The sequence below is a fragment of the Phytophthora parasitica genome (assembly GCF_000247585.1).
Source record: "Phytophthora parasitica INRA-310 unplaced genomic scaffold supercont2.56, whole genome shotgun sequence".
In the NCBI taxonomy this organism is placed as follows: Eukaryota; Oomycota; class Peronosporomycetes; order Peronosporales; family Peronosporaceae; genus Phytophthora; species Phytophthora nicotianae.
Window position 1 is genome coordinate 376,282 of NW_008649042.1, and position 7,593 is coordinate 383,874.

The 7,593-nt window shown below is 51.6% G+C and overlaps 4 protein-coding genes across 4 annotated transcripts; 2 read left to right on the forward strand and 2 right to left on the reverse strand.

Moving 5' to 3' along the window:
* Positions 1-167: 167 nt before the first annotated feature.
* PPTG_16268 (hypothetical protein) lies at positions 168-3,767 on the reverse strand. The gene is made up of 2 exons (XM_008913903.1): positions 2,506-3,767; positions 168-2,430 (listed from the first exon to the last, which is right to left on the reverse strand). Exons 1-2 carry the CDS (start codon positions 3,517-3,519, stop codon positions 385-387), a joined length of 3,060 nt encoding a protein of 1,019 aa, XP_008912151.1. The 5' UTR covers positions 3,520-3,767; the 3' UTR covers positions 168-384.
* Positions 3,768-3,892: 125 nt separating this feature from the next.
* Positions 3,893-5,154, reverse strand: PPTG_23915 (hypothetical protein). Its single transcript, XM_008913904.1, has one exon. The coding sequence runs from the start codon at positions 4,623-4,625 to the stop codon at positions 3,981-3,983; it is 645 nt and encodes a 214-aa protein (XP_008912152.1). The 5' UTR covers positions 4,626-5,154; the 3' UTR covers positions 3,893-3,980.
* Positions 4,120-5,477, forward strand: PPTG_16269 (hypothetical protein). Its single transcript, XM_008913905.1, has one exon. The coding sequence runs from the start codon at positions 4,725-4,727 to the stop codon at positions 5,424-5,426; it is 702 nt and encodes a 233-aa protein (XP_008912153.1). The 5' UTR covers positions 4,120-4,724; the 3' UTR covers positions 5,427-5,477.
* Positions 5,478-5,540: 63 nt separating this feature from the next.
* On the forward strand, positions 5,541-6,394 carry PPTG_16270 (hypothetical protein; the record flags this gene model as incomplete). The annotated part of the gene is made up of 1 exon (XM_008913906.1): positions 5,541-6,394. The coding sequence occupies exon 1, from the start codon at positions 5,633-5,635 to the stop codon at positions 6,392-6,394; it is 762 nt and encodes a 253-aa protein (XP_008912154.1). The 5' UTR covers positions 5,541-5,632.
* Positions 6,395-7,593: the final 1,199 nt, after the last annotated feature.

The window sequence follows — 7,593 nt, forward strand, 5'->3', positions numbered from 1 at the left end:
TTGATTTAGGTATAACCGCAGTCCGGCTACTGCGTCCAAAGCAAAAGTTCTGTCTTAAGACTCTTAAAAGGCAGCAGGTGTCAACCTATCCAAGAACTTCCAAGCATGAGGCTCGACATCAAACATGAATACCACAAGCACGCCGAAGAAAACAATAAGAGAGACAAACCAACTCGATCAGACAATGTGAAGCTATGAAACGCGGACTATCCACGATCTGTATTTTTCAAAGTAGGTTCGGAGCGGTGCTTTGATGATACGCTCTACTCCAACACCCGTTTGATATGAAACAATCACGTCCTAAAATGCATGCAAAACCGTGCTAGCTAGACGTATTTCCCAATACGGAGACAGCATTCAATTGTCTCCAATCTCTACTAGCACTTACCCGAAGATGGAGTGGTTGGGCGTCTCGACGTACACCCAGATACACAGGATAATGAGCACGAAGGCAAGTGAGAAGCTGCCCACGATGTTGCCCTGGTCCGTCAAACTCTTGTGACTCCAGCCGAAGTACGTCTGCAGACTCATACGCACCATGGGGCCCAGCTGACTCGCCAGGAAACCACCCAGGAACAACGAGGCGAAGTACAGCGGAGTACCGTGAGTCGTAGCCGCGTTGTTGTAGCCTGCGAAGTAGCGTACCGTATCCCACATCATACCGAACACCATCGCCAAGAACACCAGTAGATTCGGTAGTTCCATGATGCTGTTGCCGCCTAGAGCGCCCGTGTTGGCCCACGCAGCCTCCTTGCCGGAAATCTTCCAGTAGATAGTCTCGAACACAGCCATGACGTGCACGAAAGCGTACGAGAACCACGTCTGCTGACTACGCAGGACGTCATCGTTGTCGACGGTTCGGTTCGACAGAGCCGAGAGGATACTCTGCGCCACAATCTTGGGCACCAGAGCCATCAGCAGACGCAGACCAGACGTGTAGATGGGAGCCTGACCCGTGTACAGGAAGTAGCCCGTGATGTAAAAGAAGAAGATGGCGGGGAACGAACCGATCGGGTACACCGTGAGGTTCATGAAGAAGACCCATCGCATGAACTTGTTGATCTTGCGCTTCGGAGGCAGCTCCACTTGCGGCGGGACCCACTCGGGGTCCACCAGACTCTTCTTGTTACGTAGGAAGATCTGGAAGTTACCCTTGGCCCAACGTTTACGTTGAGCCAGAGCAGCAGCCACAGACTCGGGCACTGCACCTTCAGCGAGACGAATACGATCAGCCTCTTCACCTTCAAGATCCTTACGGAAGTAGTAGCCCTTCCATCCCTTGTCCACCATCATCTTGCCCGTATAGGCATCTTCAGTCAGTGAGCCGTACTGGATGCCACACACCGAGTCCAGAGCCTCACGACGGAAGATTGCGTTGGTACCAGCGAACGAAGCGCAGTCGTAGCCATCCATACCGGTCTGGGCCGAATCGAAGAATGTCGAGTTACGGTGACCACACGGATCACCAAGACGCAGTTGCAAGCAGTCCTCGAAGTACTGCGGGGTCTGCACGTAGCCCACCTGGTTCACCGACACGTGGTCCGAGTAATCGTCAGCCGAGACGCCCACAAACTGGTTGCTGTCACGCTGACTCACTGCGCGGTTGCACTTGCGACACAGCCCCTTCTTCTGGTTGATCTTACTGCCACAACTAGCGCACATCATCCGCTCCGACATGGTGTTCTGCGTTTGACGTCGGTGCACACTCGACTTGACGTGTCCCGACGCGTTGTAGCAGTCCTTGGAGCAGTACATGATCTGCGCCTCCGGGACACCAGCAGCTTGACACAGAGCACAGCAGATCTTACCGATGTCACCACAGCCAGGAGCACAGCAGCGCGTGATCTTAGAGTTCTGCGGAACGTCGAAGAAGAACGGCAGAGTGGCCTGGATGAACATCTCGTGCGGCTTCATGTCGTTGTCCAGAATGATAGCGTAGCGACCGCAAGCGCCTTCGTTGTACAGCACGTTGTTGATGTTACCGGCCTTCGAGTGGTGGACAGGAGGCTTGATACGACCCACAAACGTTAGTTTGGGCAGGCCGTGGTAGTGGTAGTCGTCACGCACGGAGCCCACAGCGCAGTCAGCGCGGTTCACGATGCGCGGATTGGCGTTCGTGGGCATCTTGACAGTCGTGTGCTCCTTGCGCCACTCGTCCACTTCCAGTTCGTACGACTCGCACACGCGGTCGTACATGAACTGCGCAACCTCGTGACGAACGTCACCGGCGTCTTCAATTACGCCAGTGTTAACACTGACCTTGGGGACAGCGGCACCAGCCTCCCACTTGGATTTGCAGTAGCCATCGTCACAGATCCAGACGTGGAACAAGTGCGGAGGGTAGTCCAGGTTCATGATCTTCTCCAGCGTAGCGATGGTGTCTTCAGCCGGCTCGGCGTAGTGACACAACAGGATATCCACGGTTGGCCACTACAATACACAAAAATCATCACTCCGTATCAGGAATGTATGTCACTTCACAAAAATCTGCAAAAATAGTCGTACCTTTTCAGGAGGGAAATGCGGTTCAAAGTCCCGTAGATAACGAGCGCCACGACGCACAGGCTTCCACATACCGAGGTAGTAGAGGAAACCGAGCGAGATGCTGATAAATTCTGCCAGGTAGAAGAGGAAGTACGACACCCAGTCGCCGATATGAGGCTCCTTGAAGCACTGCACAGTCTCGATACCGGCCGACCAATGGTACCATTGCGGAGGGTCCCACACGCCATTGAACGGCTTGTCGCCACACTGCAGCGTGTCTGCGTAAAGCAGTTGGATCTCCTCGCACGTGTCGGTCTTGTACTTAACGTCGCACGGCTCGATACCCAGAGGGAACCAGAGCACGATACCCGCCAACTCAATCAACGCCGTGATGACGAAGATGACGTACCAGAAGCGGTAGCTGAAGCGGCCCTTCATCTCGTACACGCGGACATTGGGCAAATCTCGCTTGACCACATTACCCGATCCAGCAGACATGACGGTGAACTCGAGGGCGTCGAACCACATAGTAAAGTCCTGATCCGTCTCGGGACACACGAGCCACGCGCGATGACGCGTGTGGATGACGATACCCCTCGCAGGCAGATCGAGACGTTCACTCTGCTCGAGCTTGAAGGCGTCACGTAGATCGATAGCACCCACGACGAGCTCGCCATTGCGCGAGTTAAAGTATTTGCGGCAGTCCACGTCGCTGTGGAAATAGTACATTTTGGCCCCTTCCAGGGCGAAGTAGCGCTTACGCCAGCTCTTGGCCACAGGGCCTTTGAACTTGCGACTTCCCTGCTTGTGCATCCATCCGTGCACCGTGATCTTGCCCAGTTCCTCGTGCTCCTTGGCCTTGGTCAGCTCGTTGATGGTGTTCTGCACGTCCATCGTGGCCTGGGACAGCAGCTTCTTGCCGGGAGCCGCTGCAGACGAGAGCTGTTCGTGGTACTGAGCACCTGATAGAGGCGTCTGGCTGTACTGAGCGTCTTCCGGCAGCGCTCCGAGTCCTGGAGGTTGCCGATTGGCCATGAAGTAGTGAGGAGGATTCCTCGAGACTTTCTTTGTGTCCTAAACTGGGCGGCTGAGAGAGCCTTGAAGCAAATCCAATCGGCTGGCGGTAGATATTCGAGCACAAGTGCTGAATGCCTGGGATCGAGGAAGACCGGCTGACCACCACGCACGAGAGGAATGGAACTGATAGCGACGCTCAAGCGCGAACCTCTCTCGCCGCCACTGTGCTGTCTCCTACAGCTGCAGCAATGTATGGCGCATTGTATGGCTCGCGGACTTGGCTACGGAGCGCCGCGATCCGACGACACGAGGTGCACGCATGTGCGGTAGAGAAGGGCCAGTTATTTTTCTCCCGCCTCACAACAACACACACTGGTGTATTATATTGAAACGGTTTATTTAGTCTCAAAGGGATGGGTGAGTTTTTGGAAAAAGGGTTTTCCATATAATAAATCAGTGTGAAACTGCCCAGATATCAATTAGAAAATAGAGGTGATTCGATGCTCATAGAGACGACCCGTGGGACAAGGGCAAGGTGAACGTGACGTGTGCGAAGTAAAGCCTGGGCGGAATATGTGGACGACACCAATAACCTTATAGCGAGCATAAAATATGCCCTTCATGAGGCTGATCTGCAAGCTGCCACATGACGGCGATGCTGCCAGGGCTCCATGTGCCGACCGCATGCTCGCTTCTCGTGGCCCCGCAGCCATCTTCCTCGCTGTCGCAGCAAGCGCCAGTGCAGTAGAAACCTTTTGTCGCACGACATGATAGAGCGCATTAGGGCGGTCTGCCGTGATCGTTGGTTGGCCTTCATAGGAGCTCTTAGCTCTTGGATCGATGTAAGCAGCGACGCTGGAACTACATATACCCACCCACCTTGAGCCAGAACTGGGTTCGATTAGCGAGAACGCCCATCGCTCGTCATCATTGTAGTTGTGCGCTTTCCAGTGAAGCACGTAGAGCTGGAGGTGGTGTTGCGCCGATCTAGCGCTTGACGCCAACACAGATTTCATTCCAGCCTGTACCGAACCCAAGCATCGTTCAAACGCACGGCAGCTAGCGAATGGCTTGGGAAGAGCTCCTCTCGCTATAAACCGGTGTCGGGAACCGGTGAAAAACATCGAAGGCCCCTTCGCACCGGATCTTCTTCAACGTGGTCCGCATGCGACGAGGAGATCCAACCGCATCACTCGGCAAGATACTCAACAAGCAACACGTCAATGGAGCTCAGCTTGATCGCACGCGGGCTCTCTATCGATCTCGTAGCGCTCGTGGCTTCGTTTGCTTGGGATCTCGACTCGGCGTCGGCTGCTGGCCACCTAGAGATTGTTGAGCTTCTGCTGCATTCGCGTCGCTCCAGTCCTGTCCGCTGCAGCTTCCGAGCACTCAATGCCGCGGCACAGAACGGATTCCTATTCATAGTGCGAGCTCTGCATCGGAGCGGGATCGCCTCGTGCTCCACCTTCGCAATGAACATGGCGGCGGCCAACGGGCACCTGGATGTGGTCCAATTCCTGCATTTTCATCGATCTGAGGGCTGCACCAGCTACGCGATGGATGCGGCCGCTGCCAAGGGACATCTGGACGTGGTGAGGTTCCTGCATTTCCATCGCTCTGAAGGCTGCACCACTGCAGCGATGGATCTGGCTGCAGCTCAAGGGCATTTGCAGGTAGTGGACTTCCTGCACAGATATCGCTCGGAAGGGGCCACGGTTGCTGCTATCGATCGAGCCGCACAAAACGGACATCTGACGGTGGTAAAGTTCTTCAGAGAAGTTCGCCAACAAGGATTCACTCAGCTGGCCATTCTGTGGGCGAGCGCCAATGGACATTTAGATGTAGTGAAGTATCTGCAACCTTCGCGAAAGCGGAGAAGTGCTCTTGGGACACTGCTAGGAGACGGACGAGTGCTGGTCTGTTAGGTGCTTTATATATTAGTAGTGCCATTCTAAATCAGAATCAGTTTGGACTTGTTTGATCATGTTGCCTTGCTCCATTTTTCGTCTTCATCATTGTGCTCATTTAAAAGAAGGCGGCCTCTCTGTTTTGGAAGTGTAACAGCAACGTAAATACATCGATTCCACTTCTCATTTGGTATTCTAGGACTTTTTTGCCCAAGCGCACGGGCATGAAGCTTCCTTCCGCGAGCGCAATTATCAGGCTTTTCACACCGGGGATGTTTGTAACTCTCGGCTTTGCACGTGTCACCGAGCGGACGTTGTTTTTATCGACGTACAGTGATGATTTCTCGTGCTCCAACATCGTTTACGCAAGAATCGACAACGACGTTTGCACAGATACTTCCGTGTGCGCCATTCTCAACGACACGGATGGCTCCTTCCACGACTCTGAGATGACTGCCTGCATTCTTGACCGAGACGAATTCTTGAAATCAGCGTTCAAGGGTTCCCCGTACTTCACAGTGGAGCTGTACCCAACGGATTGTCTTGGTAAATCATACAACACGAGGTCTTTTGTCGCCGATGGAAATTGCCATCCGTATGCGCATAGTCACTTCAAGGTCATACAGGTGAATAACACTATATCCATAATGAGTGCTGAGGCTGGTTGCGATGCTACCGACTGGCACAAGGAATGGTCCGTAGATTCTACTACGCAATTAAACACGGAAGCCTGTGTGACGGATGGCACTACCGCCTGGAAAGCCTATTTCGTCAAAGGCACAACTGTCGCGGATGATTCAAGTTCAAACCCTTCAGCAACAGTAGTAGCCCCGGTGAGCATCACTCCTTCACCAACAGTAGCGACTACAGCCCCATCGGCGAATTCATCGACCACATATTCATCATTAGCAACACCGGCGTCTGCGTCTTCAGCTACAGCCTTGCTATTCGGAATGGCACTGTCGGCGGCGATAATGGTGTTTTAGCTATTACAGATGCGACGATGCCACGACTCGAGCAAATGTGGAGGAGAGGTAAAACTGGTGGCCGTGGTGTGCTAATTGCATGACCTCTCTTGTATTCGAAATATTTCTGTCTGTTTTTACTTTCTGCAAGACAATTACTTGCCACTTCGAAAAAAAAAAAATACTACCAATATCACGTACACGCCCTATTGCATGAATTTCGGTCTTTATTAATGTAGTAGCGGACGAAATGCTCAAAGTTCCCCAATATGTTCGTAAGTCAGGAACAATAATCTAGGTGTTTCTAATAATCAAAAGTTGTGCTGTGCAGACTTTTTGGTACTTAGGCTTGTAATTCGATCGACTTATCCAGTCCGAATTATCTATGATTTACAGTACGCCGTCTTACCGGCACCACGTAGTGCGATCAAGCATTTCATGCACGACTTAGCACATCGAATACGAATAAGCATCGGTTTGGCACTTTTGAAAAGTGTCATTTTCACGCCATTTGAGCAACAACAACCATTCAAAGGTTGCATTTTTACCGCTAAGTACGAACACTAGCAAGTGCACTAACTATTTTAATAATTAGTGCACTAACGGAGCAAACTGAACGCAGAGCACAATAATAAAGATGACTTATTCGAAGGCGGCTTTTACTCGGGCGAGTACGTTATTTTTCGAGCAATTACTGACCGAGTAATTTTTGTAAAAGCGAGTCTTTTTTCGACTGGGCTCAACTTCTGTAAAATCGAGCGTAAAACTCGATATCAGTTTCCGGCTAGACAAAAATATCTGCAAGCTGCACTACCACACTGATCTCAAGAATAATGACGACTCTGTGTGATGATTTATGTATTAATTCTTTAAAATTCTCGTCTTTCGTAATAAAATTTTGTCATTTCTAACCCTGATGATAAACAAAGAGCATGAAGTAAAGCACCGAGTCATCAGACGTCGAGCTGTAGTTAGCTGTCGCTTCCAAAAACACTCTTGAGGAGTCATCCACACTATCGACGATTTTCCTGCACTCTTTCATGCGAAATTTGAGTCATTTGAACCAGGCGTGATCTCGAGGTTTGCAAGAAAATGTGGAAGATCTAAATATCTATATATATAAGTTGCTTACGCCTCCCCTCCCTTCACTATGGGTACCGTCAACCACCTGTTTACAGAGCTGTCACGCTCCTTCGGTGTGTCAGCCAATCAAAGTGGTG